Source organism: Uloborus diversus, chromosome 3, assembly GCF_026930045.1.
Source record: "Uloborus diversus isolate 005 chromosome 3, Udiv.v.3.1, whole genome shotgun sequence".
Classification (NCBI taxonomy): domain Eukaryota; kingdom Metazoa; phylum Arthropoda; class Arachnida; order Araneae; family Uloboridae; genus Uloborus; species Uloborus diversus.
Genome location: NC_072733.1, coordinates 2,388,339 through 2,410,599, shown reverse-complemented (window position 1 = coordinate 2,410,599; position 22,261 = coordinate 2,388,339). Strand labels below are relative to the sequence as shown.

Sequence of the window (22,261 nt, the reverse complement as noted above, 5' to 3'; positions counted from 1 at the left end):
TCCCGAATTAAGGAATAGGATTGAAACAGCTGTTGCAGCAATTACTAATGAGACACTCATCAAAGTTTGGGAAGAACTCGCATATCGTCTTGACGTGTGCCGAGTGACGAATGGGGCTCACATTGAACACTTGTAGGCTATTATGTAAAACTGTTTGAGTTTCTCTTTTATTTGATATATCACTTGTGGCTGTAAGTTTGGTGTAATAAATATTATAAAATGTTAAAACCCCGCTATTCATTTTGAAACACCATGTATTTTGAACCCTACGTCTAATCAAGTTGCGCCCCGATATTTGGCTAAACACATTGCCTGTACGGATCCTTGGAGCATCTATCTGTGTGGAATTTGACAAACTGAGACTTGATCGGAAGAAATGTTATATCGTTCAATAATAGATATGTCCTGGCTGAGAATCGAATCCAGGCAAATGACGCGGGAGCTCTGCAAAACCAAGTAGTCAACAATTGATTCTGAGTGTAAATGCTGCAATTTATAGATTAATAAATTGTAAGCAAATGTTTATAAGCTAGGGGAAAAGACTCGAAGGACGTTTTACTTTGATGTAAATTATATTTTCTTTTCAAACAGTCAACTTCAAAAGTAAGAGTTCAGGTAAATAGTATAAAAAATTATACAAATATGGGGGGTTTGTAATTAAAGTATACAGTTACAAATGCATAAATGAAGGAATAAGTGAACACACTCGTTACAAAAATATTATTTATAAAAAAAATAAGTGTACTGTTTCCAGATGATTTTTTTCATGTTACTTGATGAAAAACAATTCTTACCCAGCCAGGAGAAACAAAGCAGAATTTTGAGCAACTTCTTCATCTGTCATTTTAAGAGCATTTCTGGAGTCACCGCCTGAAGACACATCTTGAAAAGATTATTTTTCCACAATTACTACATATTTCCTTCATGTCATTTATTTACAGGGTGGTCCAAAAGTAATTTCTCCAATATACAAAGTCCCAGCGGCCTCTCCGCCGAACCAATCGATCCAAAATCTTAGATGAGGTTATTTGAAGGTACAAGCACGAGATAGCGTTGATTCAAAGCAACGCAATGCTCTACTGTTACAATGAGCGAATTTTGAACTTTTCGAAAGGAAGCCCCCATCTTGTTCTTGCGTAATCTGTTTAACGCATTGAAAAACCACAAATGGCTCTGAAACGATATGCTGGCGTAAAGCTTTTTTAAAGAAGAAAAGTATAAAAAAGAAATGACAACACGAGAAAAGAAAAGCGTTGACTAACTTTGCATAATTCACAAGATAAGACAGAAGTAGAAGAACCAATTACAGAATACCACGTGTAAAGCTCTACTTGAGGAAAAAACTTTCGTAAGCAAGATGGAAAGCGTGTTTCTTCAATCCGAGGTTTGAACTTGCAACGAGCAACCTTCGTCACACGCCAATCTTTCTAGCACTATTTTCCGTTTTTCAATACATTGATCAATTTGTGCAAGATACAAGTGCGTTTCAATTTAAAATCTTTGAATTTCGTGCACTCTAACCATAACTGTGAGCACCGTGTTGACCAAAACAACCAAAATCTCAAACGCATACCTTCAAATAACCCCATTAAAAATATTGGTTCGATTGGTTCATCAGAAGGGTCGCTACGGGGTTCGCATATTGAGGAAGTTTCTTTTTAAAAGCCCTGTAGTATACTTCAGGCAAATCTAACCTGACAGGCAAAGAGTACCAAATGTGTATTCTTACACATCTCATTTTTGTCGTGACTTTCTGTTTTTTCATCACCTATATGCAGCTTTTGCAGCTCAGGACCAAATCTTACACCTATCCTTTGATGTCTTATGAAACCACAGAAAAAAAAAGACTGTACAAAATTTTTCTTTTTAATTCGTCAACTGCATAAATTAGGATTTCTAGAGAAAACAACTTTTTTTGTGCTAGTAAACTACAAAAGATCATGAAGAAGCAACATTTTCAGTAGAATAAGATCAGACGATTTTAACAATACTCTTTTTTAAAAATAACCGTTGCTACACTTTGCCTGCTGACGACAAATCGCTTTTTAGAACGCTTTATCATCAGTTAGGCTTTTCGATGACGATAAACACACGATCTAGCGAATGTTTGCCGTCCTACATCAAAAAGTAGGAAGTTTCCTTTATCTATTTGGCCTTATTTAGTTCACTCACCTTTATATAGAGCAGTGATTCCCAACCTGAACAAGATTGACTTTGAAAAGAAAATTTAGCTCCTCAATAGGGCGATGAATTCGTAAGGGGAGTAGGGGGGGGGGGCAATGAGTATTTAAAAGGTAAAATAATAATAACAAAAAGCCTGCGAAAATCAAAATTGAAAATATGTACCAAACAGCTTTTCTATAGTTCAAGCAAGGAATCACAAGTATAAAAAGAAACAAAGTAAAGTTTAAAAGCTTCTTTCTCAGACCTCGGCTGAACCACAAGAACGTAGGGTAGGTGCACCGGTTGTGGCCACTATACCAGTTGTGGCCATTTTCACATTCAAACCATAAATACTAAGAATATAGAGCACTTCAATGAATTCTAAAGCTTGTTTTATAATCTGAGTATCATTTCGCAAAACTTTCGCCGAGAGAGGTCCAGAACTTTTCCTCTGTCCCTAGATGCAAGATGCACTTGCGTGAGGATTAGTGCATTTGTTACTGCTTACTCTTAAGAGAGTGTTTCTTCTAAATCTACTTACAGCAGCGATAGTTTTGCAGATTTTTAGCTAATGTAAAGTTTTTGTTATCAAGCTAAGATCAAATTTCAATGTGAGTCCATTACTTTTCTTTATTTTGTAACTTACCTGCATAAAATACTCTGGCCAACACTGAATCACGAATCCGTATATTTTGCTAATGAAATGTCAATTACCGTAAACCAAAGCTACTTTGCACCATTGTTAGAAAAGTCTTTAGTCCATCCGAAAGATAAACTAACGAATATATTCTTTTATGAATGATCGTTGCAACTTTAGCAGCCATTTTCATTATGGCTGCTTTACGACTGGGTTTACGGTATATCAATTCCTAATAAAATAACACGTTTGTGTGTGTATGTGTGTGGCGCGCTTTCCGGGAAAACGGTAAGGCCTAGTAAACACTTTTTGTTGTAATATAACTTTTTTTGAGGAGCGAGAAACTGTATCGTGATTTTTGAAATTTTTATATTCTGCTGGTTTTTGTAATTCGCTTTTATGTATACCAGACTTTTAAGACGAATTAAGAAATCTTCTGGAATAAATTTGATTAAAATCTTAAACTGTCCCATTTTTATGTTGTTTTTTGAAAAGTGTTAATTTCATTGTTCTAATATACAGATAATTTTAGTTTCCTTAAGTGTTTTTGAAACTTACTTTTTTGAACAACTTATAGGCATAAATGTCCATTCCTCGTATTAAAAATAAAAAGTTGAGAATCTTCATATACAAAATAGTTATATGTATTTGTGTTGTTAATAATCAATTGGGAAACTAAAACGTGTATAATATGTTCACTGCAAAAAAAATTTAGTGTATCCCAACACCAAAAATGGTGGCAACTACTTGACACCAAGTGTCGCGTAGTGAAACACCACAGATAATTCTTGGTGTTTGCTAACACCAAGAATAATCTGTGGTGTTTCACTACACGACACTTGGTGTAAAGTAGTTGCCACCATTTTTAGTGTTGACATACACTAAAATTTTTTACAGTGTAGTTGTGGCCATAGCTATAGCCACAACTGGATTACATATTGTTCCAGTTGTGGCTTTGCAGAATATTTTAAGTATACTGAGAAAATTTATTTCAAAGTTTTCCAAAGATCCACAATACTTATGTCAAATATAAAAAGTTAAAAATATAGCCAAATGACATCATATTCGATCTTTGTTCCAGTTTATTGGTAAATGAAGGGACGGATTTTGGACGTTGTAGCACAGTTGTCACTTTAATCAAGTTAAACTGTATTGAAATAGTGAAATTCATACTGCATCTACATCTATGATTTTCTTTTTCTTTTTGGTTTAAATGTCTTAACACTTTAAAATGGATATTTTTTACCAATAACAAATTTTTGTTTTGATAAATTTAATAGATTAATCAATTTTTTAGCTTTACTGAACAGATTAATTTTTGTCTACGTTCTATTAGTAATAGATATATTGGTTTTTGTATAAGCGTAGTATGTTTTAATAATATGCAAGTTTAAAATAAAAGTGCATTATTGGAAATGATTTTTTTATGTAGATATGCACACTTTCAAAAGGGAAAACTCAAAATATTCTCGCTTTATTTTTATTACACCTTTGTATATGCGTAATATATCGTAAGAATATGAAAGCTTAAACTAAAGATGCATTTTTTTTCGAAATGAGTTTCTACGATGATTGACGGGATTCAAAATCTCCTATTTTTGTAACACTTTGCAGACTTTTTCTTTATACTGGTTGATGCTAAAAGATATACCAAAATGTTAATTATAATGGCAATGTTTTATTAATGTATGTTCAACTTTTACAATATTCGTAGTAAATTTTCCAATAACATTACCAAAGCTACTTCAATGAGTTTTGAAAATTTTTATCGTTCAACATATTTTTAAAATGTTTAGTACATTTACTAAGTGAAAATCAATAAGGGTTTTTTTTTGGGGGGGGACCTTAATTCTAATAAGGAGAAACATTATTTTACAGCATTTTTTTAGTTTTTGGAAATTTTAGTACAAGTTCTACAAATAATTGCATTTATTTATAAACGTTTTCGGAAGCATTTTTTAAAATGCCATTTGATTATTTTGTTTTGCACAAATTATATGAAAAAAAATGTAACTACAATGTTTATAAACATAGTGTTCCTATAAAAGAGCTACGAACATTTTCAGATTTCTCAACTGTTTAAACTTTGGAAAAAAAAGAAGAGAAGAAAAAAAAGAAAAAAAATCAACTCTTTCGAGATTGAACAACTTAAAAAACATTTTGTGTAATACTTGTTGCAAATAATGGTTCCCAAAAACCAAGAAAATTTTTTTCAAGTTGAAAATGCCACAGTGGCTGTAAGAAATGGTTTGATTTTTGTATTACATGCTAGTATTACCTTTAAACTACTCTGGACAAGTCTTAGAAGGACACTATCAGACAATCCTAATTTGAAAGACTAGCCCTGTACCTGAACTTAAAGAAGTTAAGAGTTAAAGAATGGAGGAAGAATTCATATTTTACGGAAGAAGTTTAGTATTTTACAAAAATGTTTCTATTCAAAAGCAGTAATAATAAAAAGCTTGCCAGAAAAGGACAGAGAAGACACTGATGCTTTAACAAGTGCCTTAAATGAATCAGCTGGGACAGTATTGGTAAGTTTACTGTAATCAGTGAATATATTGTAATATATTTTAAAAGCATTTTTTTTTTTTGGTAAAAATATTTGCTGAAATAAACGGTTCTGATGATGACGTTAGTGCTATCATGAAAAGTGACCCCTTAGGGTGACAATGGTAAAGACAAGGTGATTTATTGTGGTGAACTGCAGATGATATCATGCAGTTGTAGACCATCAGACAACCTGAAGCTACAAAGACACGTTGTACAAGTTTTTGTTTTTATTAGTGCCAATTTTTTTTTACCGTTTACTATTCCATCCTTGTGACTGATACGTATTCGTTAAAATGAATAAACATCCAAAAACATTTCTATTCTTTAATAGATGTTTTCTAGTAATTGTATGTCGAATATTGGACTTGGATTTTAATTCTTAGGCAAAAAGTTTGTATTGGCCACAAATGGAATATTAGGTGGACACAACTAGCTCATAGGTGGCCACAACTGGTGAAATCTACACTTTTTCAGTTGAATTGACTTACGTTCTTTTTGCTTATTTAACTACTTATGAGTTTATATGTATGTTAAAGAAGCTTAAATTCTCAGAAAATGGACATATATTTTATTGTGATAGTGCAAATGCAAGAGAAACTTGGTCCCTTAGAATTTTCACTTGGCCTTAAAGTGGCCACAATTGGTGCACCTACTCTATTTTTAACATTCGTCGCCAAGTTTAAGAACATTCAAATTTTAAACTTTGTTTTCTTTTAGTTGTAAGTGTCAGTGTTTTAAATTCCCCATCTTCCAATTTAGGAGCTTTTTCCATTAGCTTAAATTTTCAACCGGAGAAAAAACTTTTAACCTAGCAAAAAAGTTTAAGAAAACAGGAAAATGAAACTAAAGGGACTTTAATATTGTATTGTTAATTATTAATCTTCATTGGTAAGAAATAACGCAACAGTAAGATTCGTAAAGTCTTCAATTTGTAGTTTTGTCATCAATTTCTGCGAAGTTTTGATGAACTTTGTGAAGATGTTGAAAGGTAAGAAGTTAACTGATCATGAAAGGGGTTAGATTGAAGCTTTTTGCTCAACGGGGATAAGTGCTGAGTAGCTGTAATATTGTGAAAAAAAAATAAAGATAGAAGACTAGTTTTTTTTTTTTAATTGAAAGACAACTTATGGCAAAAAGAACAACGAGGAAAACCTAAATCTCTGTACTCGCTTGATGAAAGAAGCGTTTGCGAACTTACATCAACCGGAAAGTACTTACCCAGGCAACTTCAACAGGTTTAGATGTTTGTCATGAAACGATATCACAGTTAGAAGGTGTGGAAGTTATATTTACGCAGCAAAATAGGCAAAGAAAAACAAAAACACACAAAAGAACACAGAATAGGGTGTTTAAACTGACTGAACTCCTGAAGACAGGAAATCACGATCTGGGATAACCAATGGATACAAGTATTTTTTCTGATGAAAAGAAGTGGAATATGGATGCACCAGACGGATGGAAGTACTATATTGGCATGATTTACGAAAGGGAAAAATATCTTCTCTAAGCGCCAATTAGGTGGAGGCTCTGCCACGACTTGGAGGTGCTTTGACTACAAAGGTTGCTTTCGTTAGTTAAAATGAATTCACAAGAGTATCGAAATTTCATCGAAAGTCGTCTTTTTACCAAATGCTGAATTTATTACCAGAAATAATTGGGAATATCAGGAAGACAACCCACCTGTACTTCGAGTAGCAGTTCAAAAACTTGATTAAGAATCAAAAATATCGAAACTATGAAATGGCCAGTTATGTCTCCAGATCTCAACTCAATCGAAACTTATGGGATGAATTAGCAAGAAGAGTTAATGCAAATGGGAGATATTTTACTTCTTCAATAGAGCTGAAATCTACTATCGAAGATGAAAGGTATAAAACAGAACCCGAACTTTCTCAAACATTAATTTCATCCATAAAAATAAAAACATTTGAAGTACAGTTGAACTCGGTTAATACGAAACGTCAAAAATCAACAAATTTGTTCGTATTAGCCGTTATTCGTAACAACCGTGGATGAGTGATACTGTGAAAAAATGCAGAAATGCTTACCTATATTTAAAAACCATTATTACTAATTCACACATTGTAATCTAACTATTAGTACATTCGGAAAATTAATCACTCATTTCTTATAAATGAATGTTTTTGGAAAATATTAAAAAAGAAAAATGATAATCGACAACCGCGAAATATGTTGTCCACAGGTAAACAAATGTACGAGCTTTATTTTCTGTATAAAATATTTAATATTTTCTTCCCTTTACACACTGGAACTTCTACTTCCCAACAAAATGATGAATAATTTCTGAAAAAGAAAATTACAATATTCAACCCCGAACATTTTAATTAAAGAGGTCAGAAATTTTTGTTCGTCTTAGCCGAGACTTTCAATTTAATTTACGTATTATACGTGAAATTTGTAATGTAATTAGATAGCAAACCAAACTTAACGAACAAAATGTTCGCTTTAGTCGTGATTTCGTATTAAACGTGATCGTATTAAGAGAGTTCAACTGTAATTCAAAGAAATGGTTCCTGCACAAGCTTCTAAATGTTAATTTTTTTCCCTTCCTATGCTTTTTTTTTCTATGTTGGCTTTAACGTATTTACTCAGGCTCAAATATTAATCTGTAATATTTTCTGATAATGAAATAATTACAAATATTTTTTTTTTGTCTTTTTTAGTTGTATTTAAGGTTAATAATTATCACTCAAACGATTTTTTGATCCTCAACTAAAGCTATGTGAAATTTCTCGATAAAGTTTACTGACCTTAAAGTTTTTACTCAGACTGTAAATGTTTTTTTTTTGTTCCGTATACAATTTCAGAAAAAGGTCAACTAAATCAACAGTAAAAAAAGGGAGTAAATATAAGAAATAAATAAAGCAACTATGTAATATTTTAATGAAAATTAAAATATTTCAAAATTCAGCAAAAATTTCAGTGCGAAAAGTTTAATTTTTTTATTCCCGAAGATTACACTTATGATGTGTGGTAAAAACATGAAAAACATAGAAGTCATACACGTGTTCTTATTGTTGATAAAAAGTGGCAAGTGATAGGTAATATCGCAATTTTTATCGTTAAGATATTTCTAGTTTAATTCAGGTCATTGTTTTACATTAAGGAACAAGATAACCAATATATGATAGATATGTCTGTTGAATGATAAATAATGTTTATAATTTATTATAAACGAAGTAGAAAAATCTTTTCGTACTTTTTTCATTAACATACTTACTATAACCGTTAAATCGAAATATATTTAGAACTGTATCTCAAATAACAGTGCTCAAGTTTGGTGCTCAAATTTGGAAATATATCATATCTTTCGATACCTTAGCTGCATTATTTAAAAAATGTTGGCTTAAAGCAATTCATAATTTTAACGAGTTTTAAGAAAATGTACTTCATTTAATATGACGAGAGACGAAAACAGTCGGAAAAAACCCGGAAATTTTCGGTAAAAAACGAAAAAAAACCGTATTTTCCGAAGATGTTATTTTCCACGCCGGAAAAATCGAAAAAATTAATATTTTCTGCTTTTTAGTAAGTTTTAATTGAAATTTTCATCAAAAAGTGATTAGAATTTTCTCATACTTAAATTCTGATGCAATTTCCTCCAACCTCCTTGTATGTTAAAATACTGTCTAACTTTGACAATGCAAGTTGGTGTATGATAATACAATTTGTATACAGATCAATTATTACTTTTTGGAAAAATAAATAAATAAATAAATAAAAAAAAATAAATCAATATCCTTAGTGAAGAATTTATTTTCCTTCTTCATTAAACAAACAAGCATAACTTTAATCACAGAACTATGTTTCTGCTGAGTGTGCGAACAAAATGTACACGGTGTGGCAAAAAATCCCGGGCGAGCAATTTTCCATGTAACTTTTCAATTAACAAAACACAAAAAATAATAATATGAGAAGAGATTTAGCAATCAATAAATTAATTAGTTTAAAATTGGACGCCTTTTGGAGTGATACATATGTGCAACTGCTCATTGAAATTTTCATTCAAGGGCCGCAAGTCCTTTAATCAATTCTATTCCCTATAAAGCAATTAGTTTAGAGACTCCAAACTTATGTGTAGTTTAGAGTTGACATTTGACTCTAAAACAGGCCATACAGTGTAATAAATGGAATTTAGGTCTAGCAAGTAGAGCGCCCGCTCTAAAGATAATATAATGTCAAAAACAATGCGCCTTGCACCACTCTTTTCTTTCTGACGGTATGAACTGGTGTGGAGTCAAATTTTAATTTCCAGTCTACATTGCTGTGCTGAAGTGCTCTTAGATCCACAGAAGCACAACAGCTTCTGAAATGTCCTTCTGGTACACATTTTGATTCATTTTATGGCCCTGATCTACAAAAAAAAGTTTTTGTCGCTTGTGCTGATTCCAATAGACAAAGCTTGACTTCGAATTTTAGCGATGTTTAACATTTTTTAAGGTGCTTGGAGTGTCTACAGACCAAATCCTATTGCTCTGGGGGTTATGAGCTGGTTAAACGGTAAATCAGTGAAAGATATCTCTTCTAATGTGGATTTGCGGCCCGTCTCAAACATTTCTGGCATCTTAGGAGTCATACGAATGCCTGAACATTTTGGAACTCGTAAAACTTCTGTTTGAGCTGTTTTTGCACTTAGTCGCACTTATCCGTCACAAATTCTCATCTCACGAAGAACTTTTCTCATGGAAACCCAAGGATTTTATTGAGCTCAACTTTTAGATGACTAATGATTTAATCCAATGTTCACTGTTCGTTTTTGTACACTTTCCGGACATCGACTATCATTTCCCAGTCACTTGAAGCTGCATACCGTCCCAAATACTCTTTGCTGAGGCACAACAAGCAAACGAATGTCGTTCTACTTGGTTAAACAAATTTTAAAATAGCAGATCTTTTGCTTAAAATTGTAAAAAACCGAAAAACAATACATAAACTAGGAGATATATTGTAAATTATTTCCTAAGAATGTGGGAAACAAAAATAAACAAGGCACTCATTAAATGAAATTACTTTACTTCCATTCGATGATGCAATCTTTGACCTTTTTTTTTTTGCCGCACCCAGTATACTGCCGTGCTAAGCACAAAAGTGGAATCTGCAGTTGAGCTCAAGTTGAGATATTGTGTTTTAAAGTTTGTCTCGTCCATACATTTGATTCAGATGTCTTTTTTTTATAATAAAAAATATAGTTCCCGATGAAATGACCCTAAAACACTTTATTTATTAATTAAAATACGAAACAGAGAAAAACTTGGTAATAATAATTCAGTTTTGCTCAAAAGTGCAGGCATGACTACTTTTTCCACTGTACTTATCACGGCCGTATGAATAATCTGAAACTCCAGTTTACGTTTTCGTTCAGCTTTAGAAACCATTACGCAATTTTGGTTCGAGGTTTCTGTTGGAAAGAAAAACAAAATTAATTTAGTTTTGATTTGGACTTAGACTGGATTGGAAAAAAACAAAACTCAATTGCTTTCGTTTTCAATAAAGTTACATTGACAGTAAAGTTACATTGTAAGGAAAGGAAATCATACTTATTTTTCTTTCAAGAATATCAATCATGTTTGAAAGTCAAAAATTACAATTATTATTTCAAGTTTCAAAGGCAATCTAAAATAGAAAATGTAATATTTATGATTAGACACTCCTTTCCCAATACGAATTGACTTATTTCTGTTGTTTAACCAAAAAAGCTCTCAGTTATAAAACAAAACGTTTTTTTTTAATTAAACATACTTTTATGTGTACTTCCGCCGAGCAGAAAAAGAAGATGTGTAGATTGCATAGATTTTTTAATGCTTTTAACCCTTTATATGTTCCAAAAAACACAGAACTATTAAGAAAACCTATTTTTATTCATAAAAAAATCAATTTTTCCATTTTTCCCAATTTTTCCCAAAAAAAAAACCGTTTTTTTTCCACCACCTCAAAATTTTCGGAAATGTTACACCTCTATGTATGAGTTAAGTGATCATCTACTTTTTTCCTTTAAAACGCTACATTTAACAGTTTTAGGCTACTGCGTGCGTATTAAAAAAGAAAGTGTCGCACGTATTACCGTTTTTGCTTATTACAGGAATGAACACTTAGAAAAAATGATGTAGTATTTACATTTTTTTAATGTAAAAATTATCTTGAGTTCATTTGGTGCTTGTTTTAAATAAGAATGAAATTATTTTTAAGTTTTAAATGCAAATTACTTTTAATTATCATTTCTTGAAGAGTTGCGTTTTGGAGCTTTCTTTTTTCGTTTGGCCATCAGTTAACCATAAGTAAAAATACACTTTTTAATTGGTAAAATAAGTTTAGGTAAGCATTTAGTATATTCAATAACTATGCGAAAGCTAGCATGATCTATTTTATTGGTATGATAATGCTTAAACAATTCCACAAATTTTTAGTGTTTTATTCTGTCACTTACGTTAACCGGACATTTTAGAATTCAACAACTAGGTTCAGGAAAAACGAGACTGTCCGGTTCATGACGGACTTTATGGTCACCGTATGTATGAGCTAAAAACTGCAATTTCCGAACTTGTAAGTGTGCGTCTCGGTATTCTGAATAAAATTAAAAATACAATTTGAAATTAAGGCTTATAAATTTAGCATACAATATTAATACCTTCTGAGGCTTGGTCATCGTCTGCGGCAGTTAAGTCTTTATCACTTACGCTCGTCTCATTTGTTTTAGCATCGATCATCAGTTGCAAAAGATCACTTCGACGCAACTGAAATGTGAAGAAATAAATACTTTCGTTATATTATTTAAACTACTTCTTTGAATAACAAATGATACATTTTAAAAGTTAGCTTGAAACTTGGTTGGGCTGAAAGTATGTATAATAGTTTACTTTTAGCAAAAAAAGCAAAAATATCTTACCTTCATAGTCTCGGAATTTTCTAAATTTAACATAGGTTAAAATACAGAAAAAAGTAAGTTACATGTATATTTTTGTTTTTCCCTAAAAAATTACTGGCCCGAGTTACAGTCTGCCATAGATAGCAAACTGGGGGCCATTTTTCATTTGTGATTTTTGACAAAAATTTCAAACTAGCTTATCTCCAGGACGGTGCATGATATTTTGCTGCGATGTATTTATTTGAATGACAAATATTTTTTCTCTGGAAGATATGCAGTCACAAAATATAGGTCTGATCTTTCCTGATACAGCGTTTAAAAAAAAAAAAATATGTAAAAATACATCGTTGAATTTTTTTAAAAAACGATAGTGTCAAAAATTTCGTTTTTTTTTTTTTTTTTTAAACTACTTATCAGTATTATTAAGTACTACATTCCCTGAAAAGAAGAGCTTCTACTTTTGAGTTTAACAGGTTTGAGAGACTTTTGAAAAAATAAAGGTTTCATAATTCATATTCAATTAAAAAAAACCCTGCAGATGTTAAAATCAAAAACTTCCGACACGATAAAGGTAACCCCCAGCCTGGATTGACATTGGTTCTATCTAGTGTTCTTAAATTTTCCGATTTAAATCTCTGAAACTTACCACGATATGGATACCTCTCTTACCGCAACCACACAGAAACAGTATTTTGGAAGCTCATATGAATAAGTTTGTTTGTAAGGAAGATCGAAACGTTATTACACTTTATAAATACTGTTAAACATTGATAACAAGCCTTTACCTCTGAAACTGTAATCAAGGTTTTCTCATGTCTTTTGAAGGCAATAGAATTTCAGAATTTTATTTTTGCATTGATTGGTAAAATAACTTTTTATCACGTGATATTAAAGGAAGATTTTTAAAATCATTTTTACTACTTTTTGAGCAATCACGATTGCTTATTGTTCTCACTTGACGGTTTTGAATTCCTATGATTTTATTTTCCCTCCGCCTCCCTCTGCAGCATCACCGTCGGTCGGCCGCCTCACGATGCTGCTCCTATAGCGAAAGCCGTCTCCAGGTTGCGTCCATATCCTACACACGTATGCATACATACACATACCTACACACACACACACGCATACATACAGACACCTACAAATACACACAAACACATACACACACAATTACCCAAACACTCATGCCTGCACACAGACACAAACATACATGCCTACACACACATACCCCTCCCCGCACACAAATAGACATACACACAACTACCCACACACAAACACATGCCTACACACATACACACACACACACACACACACACACACACACTCGTGATTGCGTAAAACATAATTTGAATTCAAGTTGTCAATGTTCAAATTAATTTTTTTTTCTTTTATTTTTACTTTGGAATACTGAACTTTTGGTTCAAAGTATTTTAAGTCTCAGAATTACAAGGCAAAGCAATGTGTGTTCTCGGAACTTAGGCGGCGTTACCTAACAGTTCCTAATAGGAACGTCTTCTACCCTCAACTTGTGTTCTATAACACTTTATTTTTATAGATTTGAGCATTTGCCTAATGACTTCGTTGGACTTTAAAGTGTTATTTTAGTCCTGTGTGGAAAAGTGGAATCTCCGTTCAAACACAGGGATAAAGCATCACATAATTTTTAGAACATAAATGATGCAAGAAAAAATATGTCATTCTGAACATTTTGTGGCTATTATGGTCGTTATAACAATTTGAATGCGCACTGAATAGCTTTTAGCTCCACTTATTTGATAATATTTTAACTATGTCGTCCCACATATAGTCTATTCCAAAAAGAAAAAGGATTCCACCGAAAATTAAAAGGTATGACATGTAGGCGATTTTTAAAAATTGATATTCATATTGTAATATTTTGTTTTTAAGACAAAAAAAATTTTTTTACTATAAAATGGTAAAGTTGTTATTAGTAACATTTTAAATATTAATTAAGACCTTCTAATCTTCGATGCAGTATTTATTTAGCTATAACATTAAGCTTATTTGTATTTTAAATATTTTGTACAATTAGTCAAGTACATGCGGGGCAAGTGGATTGGGCAAAGTGAAATAATAGCTGATTTTGTTTACTCACTGAATCATTTACTAAATTACTTACGTATTCGTTTATTACCTAATTTATTTGCATTCACTTATTTAGTAATTCACTTATTTATTCATTCATTCTCTTATTTTCTTATTCAGTCACTCGTTTACTTATGCATTTATTTTTCTTCATGCACTAATTATTTAATGTATTTATTATTCGTTTTTTGCATCATTACCTTTTATCATTTATTCATTTAACCTTTTATTTGCTGATTCATTTGATCAAAAATATTTTTTATTACCGAATATAAACTATTTCATTAGAAAAATATTTAAGCTTTCACTTTTCACCCATGAAAAAAAAGTTATAATTTTTCACCCTTTCTTAGGCGCAAATTTATTGACAGAAATGAAAATTTTTGTTTCAATGCAAGTTTTATTACAAAATGCAATGTTCTTAATTTATGAACTGTAATTTTCAAAACAAATTTCCAATTTGTTAATTTTGAAAAAGTTTAGTCATTTTAACTATTTCACTTTGCCCCCACATTCCTCTACTGCGGTATATTTGTTGTGAGCTGTTGCAGAAATCTTATTTTTTATGAGGACAGCTCCGATTATTTGACTGAAAATGCATTAAAATATGTATGCTATTATGAGCTAAATATGCCTAAAAATCCAAAATAGGCTCTAAATTAAAAAAAAAAACTTTTGCAATGCTATTTTTTCTTTCTTGAAGAAAAATTCTCATGTCTGAATAAAAAAATATTTTCCCTTCAATTTTTACATTTTTTTTAAAGTGACAAATATATATTGAAAGAATTACACAGGGGAACAAAAAAAGAATTTTTTTTTTTGGTTCCCAGAGTTTGAGAACGGTTTTTAAATATGTTTGGGGCTCTAAATCGAAATGTGAAATTAGTTTCTCTGCAGCAGCTCTACTTTTTCAGATAAGTGCTGCTGCCTCACCTAAAATGCGCAGTTTTAACTCCATTTTGCGCTTTTATAAAGCAAGTATAAGCTTCTGAAACAAGTATTGCTTCCAGAATATTTGTCCTATTGTCAGTCTGCAGTCCAGTTACGTTCAGGAAAATTCACTACAAGGAGTAAATACTCGCAAGTTTAGTAACAGCGCTTCAACGAATTAAGGTCAACTCGTAAGTTTCTGCTTTGCATACATGCGCTACGCGTGATGTGTGACGAGTTGGATCTTTGCATAAAATATTTTCAGGGCCCGAATAATAAGTGCGTGATTCTAAACAAAAACTTTTCGGGGGTCCTCTGCAGTCAAACTTTATAAACGTACGTATAAATGGAGAAGCGGGGGTGGTGGTTTCAGGGGTGTTGAGGTGTTGACCCACTCATTCAAAATACTTGAGAGGTAGAACATCCCACACTTGTACACCTAAAAAAGGTAAATAAACAAAGGAGAGTACCTTAATTTTCTTTCATTTTATTAAATAACAGACTACTACAATTTGTCTTTTTGAGGCCCTTGAAAATTGGGGATCTATAGTCAACAGCCAAATTGGTCTCTTTGGTAATTGAGCTTTGATTTATTTGTATAATACAATAGGAATAAAAATTCCATGTTTCGTTTTTCATTTGATCAATGGATGTAACTTAAATCCTTGTCACACGTATTTCAATATAATACCTTAGAAATTTGAGCTCCTGGGTAAAAACTGATGCCATATTTGAACTCAGGGTACCAAATTCATCCAAAATCAGGTCCAAATACCCGTGCACCAAAATGATTGTTGCCCTGTGTTATTCACGCAGTAAATGGCATGAACATTATTTTCGCTTATTAAGAAAATCATAACATGTTTTTCAAGGTTTTCTTTAGTTAGACATTGCATTTTGTTGCTAAAGATCACTTCTAAAGATTAAATACCCTTTCAAATTCTACTGATGTTGTTTTTTTTGGTAGTATTTGAAATATTTAACTACATATAGTAGGAAAAGTCATGCCTTCATTGTTTAGAAAACTATTAGTATCTTTAAATCTTAAGTTTTATCGTAATTAGTTAATTGTTTCTTGAATTTTCATTTTTTTTCTGAGTCAACACAGTAAATTATCTTTCTATCTGCAACCAAATATTTTCATAATCAAATATCAAACTCTTCCCGAACACACCTTTAATATTTTCTGCTCAAAATTTCAATCAACAACTAAACGTGCGATGGTGAAAACTAATTCAGGGTCGCTCGTTGACCCCTTCTTCATTGAAAATCATTTTTCTTTTCTTATTGGCTACCAGAAGGGCAGAACTCAATTTTAAGAAATGGCTGTCCACATATAACCCGATTTTCCATTTTTCATAATAAAAAACCTGTTCTAAATCTTTTTTTGATATTAAAAAAAAGTTTAGATACGAAAAAAACATAGCAATATGCTTTTATTCGAGAAGCGTGCTATTTTTTACACTTAAGTGCACGAACGTCAAACGAAGCAAACGTATGTAATTCCATATTACATAGGTTTATGCACTTGCATATGACCCGAGCGTTATGAGGTTTCTACCGATAAATGACCTTTCTATTATTTCATTATTATTAACTCATAATACTGTTGCAAACTACTGTTGGTTTTAAATCCGTTTTAACTGCAAATTGCTCTATCCAATTTTAAGATCAAGAGCAAAGTCTGAAGAAAGTAGCTATTGACAGAAAGAGTCGAACGTTCATTCACAAATGAAATGCTAAAGTGTCGGTTATGAAATCTCCAAATGATGTTTCTTTTATGTAATGTAAGACAAATTATTATTTTTCTTTTTCATAGAAGAAAATATTTCAAACCATTGGATCACTTTTCCTTGCTTGAATCACTCCGTAAGCAACATCTCTTAGTTCTTTTCTAGGATACGTCCCTTGGTTACGAAATGAAAGAAGAAGCTTTCGCCACATTGCAGCTAGCCATGCCAGTTCAGGAAAACAGACTGCAATAATTTAATGGTAGTTGGATCCACAATTCAAGATTAGGTCAATAAATTCAATGATAGTTGAGCAATAGCTCTAATAGAAGAAAATAGAAAAAATATTTTGTATTGATAATTAAAATTTTTTTAAATTAAATTTAAAATGTTTAAAAAAAACTTTCCTATTGATCCAGGTACACATTTTCATTTTGTAAATATAAATGTCCAAAATTTTGGCGACTAAAAATGCATAACAAATTATTACCAGTATCACTTGAGATTGAAACTTGACCAGTAGTGTATATTACCTTTCAAGGTAATATCTGCAAAAACGAGGTTTTGATATGTTTGAACACACGTTTTTCAAATTCCATACTAACAATAGGGAAACATTGGAATTAGACGTTTTCTTCGTGCTTTATTCTTAGCAGAAGTCAAATAAGCAAGCTACTAAAATAAAGTTAAAGTAGAATAGATAACAAAAATGCAAAAAAAAAAAAAAAAAAAAAAAAAAGAAAAAAAAGAAAAAGAAAAGAAAGAAAGGGGAAAGAAGGTAGTTATGGGACTGCCGACAGAAGTGAAAAATTAAAACTACAAAATAAGTTTGGCGTGTTCATGCGCGCGCGCGTGTGTGTGTGGTGTGTGTTTCATTTCCATCAAAAAATTTACTGTAATTTCAAAAATTGAAATTTTGTAATTTGTAAATTTAAAATATCAGCTACAGTCTAGTTTTTACTTTTATCAGCAATCGAACATCAATTATATATAATTTTTGGTATGATATATTTCAAGTCGTTTATAAAGTAAATAATGATGCAAATATAAGAAATATTTGGGAAATTCTTAGTTTGTGTTATTTAGTTTTCCATGCATAAAAATAATAAACAATACACATACTGAACTTTCCACGTGATCCATTTACTGTACTACCCTTTTTTACCGACATGCCTTGAGATTGACCAGCATGCCGGGAAATTTGAATTTTGAGGCACGGAAGATAAGTCGGGATTCATTTCGAAAAAGAAAAAAAAGAGAAAAAGTGAGCATATGGTTGAGAAAAGACATTTGGCAAAAGCCAAATGCTGATTTGTTTGCCCTGTTTTTATGCATTTATATGTACAGCTATGCAATCTATTTTAAGTTTGATTTGAATCATATGAAACTGTATTACACTGGTTTTGCATGATGATACGAAAAGGTATTGGTGACGCGTTATTTGAAATTTAATTGCTTTTAAAATTTTAAACATCGATTTAAAGTGTAATTACATTAAAATGTATAAATTAATCAATTACGAAAGTTTATAAAACTTTTTTTTCAATTAAAAAAATTCCGATTCATATAAAAAACAAATCTGATTTAAAAATTCCATTTTTTTCAAAAAAAAAAAAAAAAATTTGTTTAACATCCTGATCATTATCATTATTATCATTTGTTCCAAATTTGATACTATAGGTTTAAATGAACTAAAATAGGAAATAAACAATTTTGATTCGAATCTATTTAAATATTTTATAAAGACTGCATCAACTATAGTTTTATATCTCGTTTTGCTAAGATTGCGGTAATTGGACATTTTTAAATTAAATTCTCTGGTTAAAAATTCAATTAATGGTAGATTTTTATCATCTGCAAAGCTGATGCTGAAATCCCCACTCAAAACCATTGGAAAATCATCAAAGTTCTTCCCAATTTTATCCTAAAGTAATGCAAAAGCGTCTTTAGAATAAATGACAACATTTTCACTTAAAAATCTAGTGTTGTGCTTACAGACTTAGCCGGTGAATTATAAACAGCAACCATTACAATTAGCTGTCCATTTTCAGCGAGACAACGACAAACACATGTATCACCGATGTGAGAAACATCATTGTTTTTCCCATCTCAAAAAATTCCCAAAGCGTCTAAAGACGTTTTCACTTCAAAAGTAATATATAAGCTTAAAAGATTTTCTTCTGGAGATGAAATGCAATGACCCGAGTGGGAATCGAACTCACGCTCACTCAGGAATCAGATTATGTAAATCACTCGCTGCTGACAGTGCTACTGAGGTTCACAGTTCCAAATGTCGGTGAGGTGACGTGACGGTGTCACCAAATGAATGGTTTTTCTTCACCTCAAAAATGCTCAACGTGCCTAATGAAGTTTTCACTTCAAGAAAAAAAAAAGGTTGCAAATAATTTTTCTAACTGTCTCCTGCCTCTTTGCGTTTTACTCCGTCCATATAGTCTTCTTCTTTGGGAACTAACACAATTTTCTGTCAACTTTTAGTCAAAAGTGTAGGGTTATTTACTTTTCAAATTGTAACTATAAAGTTCTATTTCGATTCGTAAAATTTAAAGAGGGTAAGATGTTCGTTTTCCCAAAGTAGCAAAAATTTCTGGGAATATTTTGTTTAAAAATAAAATGGAAAACAAATTCAAATTAAAAAAAGAAAAAAAAATCACCGTGAGGAACTTACTCAAATGATTCTAATAAATGCTGTACCAAATTTCATGACTCAAATGATGGAGAAAATACGTTAGTCAAAATGGGTAATATTAATTAAAATCGGAACCAGGGACCAAAAATTCATCAAAAGAAAGAAATAAACTTTTCAACAGTGAACTTACATGAAATAAGAAAAAGGGAGCTCATATTCAGAGAGAAAAATGCTCTTCCCATTCTTACAAATGGCTCCTCTGGATTTGTTTGAGCATTCGTATGAATTCCGAGGGATGTTCTAGATATGGCATCCATTGTCAAATTCTGGTAAAGAGGATAAATGTTGAAGACATTTCCTTCACTAGCTTTCTTATCAACGGCTTCCATGAGTTCATCCACAGTTTTTCGTATGATTGGATTCATCTGATAAGTAAACAATGTGGTAAACTTTTGCATAATTTGAACGTAGTACAATCAATAAACTGTTGAATTCGTCTCAACACATCCAATATATGTATGCACATCTTATTGTATAATGCTTGAGAAATTAGAGTATTATCACTTCTTAGTAAAACTTTTATTTTTTTTCATTTAATTTCGATTTTTCCGAACGGATATTTTTGTCTACATATCAAAGCATATTTTTTTTTCAATTTGTACAGATTTCTTTTTCGTTTTTGCGTATTGAAAAAGTCAACATGCAAAGCAGTCTTTAGAAAGACTTCCAAAAATTCTTTAAATTTCTAAACTGTTTTAATTTTTTCATTAATGTTTTAATACCGTAATTACTGTCAGGTGTTGCATTAAGGCTAGCAGATTGCATCATTTCTCAATTTTTTACCCGAATGCGCGTTCGCGACGCAAAGGAGGGTAATGTGTTTATCAGTCTATGTAGGTATGTCCGTTCCTATGTGGCGTTCTACAGGCTAAACGCCTTGGCCAATTTTAGTAATTCTTGCGTCAATTGATTTGTCTTAACCTAGGGAGTGTCACTAAACACATGACAGCAATCAAAAGTACCATTTCAAAAACCGGTTGCCATTTTGTCAGTTCGGGATCGGCGCACGTTGGGTGTTGCACACTGTGTCGCACGCTACCTGCGTGTGACAAATGCAGGTAGTTTTCGCTGCCTGAATTTTTTTGTTTACTAAGTCTACTAATTGGGGTTTTAATGGTCGAATGGTCTAAGCGATTGCTTCTCCCTTTTGAGGCGGTGGGTCAAGACACCCTCGCTCCGGATGTACTTTCCCCTCTTTCTGATGTAAATTATTTTATGTGTTCTTTACATGTATTCTGTACCGCAATAAAAATATATCATGCGTAACGAAGGCAAGACACTCAGATTGTAGTCCTACACAAAATAAACCCGTGCAATAAGCACCAAAAGAAAGAAAGTCTACTAATTCGATTTTCATCTCCTAACATATTGCAATTGTTTTTGCTTTGATTCAAGTAACTGAGTTTCGCAACGTGTACTTTCTTGAGAGGCTTTTTTAGTTTTGCGGGAAAGATTTGACTGACGGGGGGGGGGGGACGCTTCCGTTTTCGCGTCATCATGAGTAATACATACTGTTCTGTGGTTGACTTAAGTTCGCGCATTTTTGCCGAAGGTCAAGGACATGTAGCTTTAAGCCGAGTTAGGTCCCTAGAGGGACTAATTATCAGTAGTTTAGACCACCGCAAGTTACTTAATAAACCTCACGATACAAACAAACTCTCTGAATGAAATGACAAGGTTGCGAAATGTATCCTCTTATAATCATAAAAACTAAGTCAGTGAAAGTTAACTAAAAAGTGTAAAATAAAAAATTATTTGAGATTGCATTAATGCACTTTATTTTATAAATTCATTGCTCAACAAAATAATTCCTCAGAATAACGTTACTATGTATTGCATGGTTTAGTCCTACATCATGCCTACACGTATGGTAAAACAAAGAAATATAGAACAAACAAGATGTATAAGAAAGTGAAAAAATAAACTTACCGTTTTGAGCTTGGAAGTAGTAAAAGTAGGAGTGATAATGCTTCGTACCTCCTTCCATTTTTTACTCCTTATCTGAGTCAGCGACTCCTCGTTATACTCAGCTGCTGCTCTTGAAATATCAAATATACGCTGGAAAAAAGTGATTTTCAGTTGCTGAAATTTAGATTTTTTAAGAGAGAGAAAATACAAGGCGCGGAGTCAATGATTTTCTATTAGCATATTTAAATTCAAAACATACTTAGGTCTTACATTGAACAGAAAGTATGGGTATTTTAAAGTCTTACATTGATAAAGAAAATTTATTAAAATTATATAAATGAATAAATAAGAAGGCTTATACAGTATGGTGGATCGAAAAAATCGAATTTCTGCAGAGCACTTAGCCTTATTGCGAATAATTTTTGACTACCTAACACTAACTACTGTGCAAAATTTCGTGACTCTGAGTTAATGTCTTCTGCTCTAACAAGAGACTTGAAATTTTGAGATTTTTCTAAAAACATGGAATAAAGAGATAATACATGAAACACATCGCGAGCTCGGTCAATTCCAGCCGAGGACTGCAGTTTCGTGCTTATTAGCACTCATCAGCCCGGCATAGGAGTGACTGAACTGAATGTGGA

At 32.0% G+C, this 22,261-nt stretch overlaps 1 protein-coding gene across 2 annotated transcripts in view; it reads right to left on the bottom strand.

The window, feature by feature from the left end:
- The window catches only part of LOC129218298 (cytochrome P450 3A5-like), an 84,728-nt gene that overhangs the window by 32,351 nt on the left and 30,116 nt on the right, over positions 1–22,261 (bottom strand). For both annotated transcript variants that reach the window (XM_054852532.1, XM_054852533.1), the window contains exons 5-9: positions 21,639–21,767; positions 19,840–20,074; positions 17,109–17,248; positions 12,000–12,105; positions 795–882 (exon numbers count right to left, since the gene is read on the bottom strand). In XM_054852532.1, the coding sequence (XP_054708507.1) occupies positions 795–882; positions 12,000–12,105; positions 17,109–17,248; positions 19,840–20,074; positions 21,639–21,767 (698 nt within the window). The remainder of the gene's footprint in view (positions 1–794; positions 883–11,999; positions 12,106–17,108; positions 17,249–19,839; positions 20,075–21,638; positions 21,768–22,261) is intronic.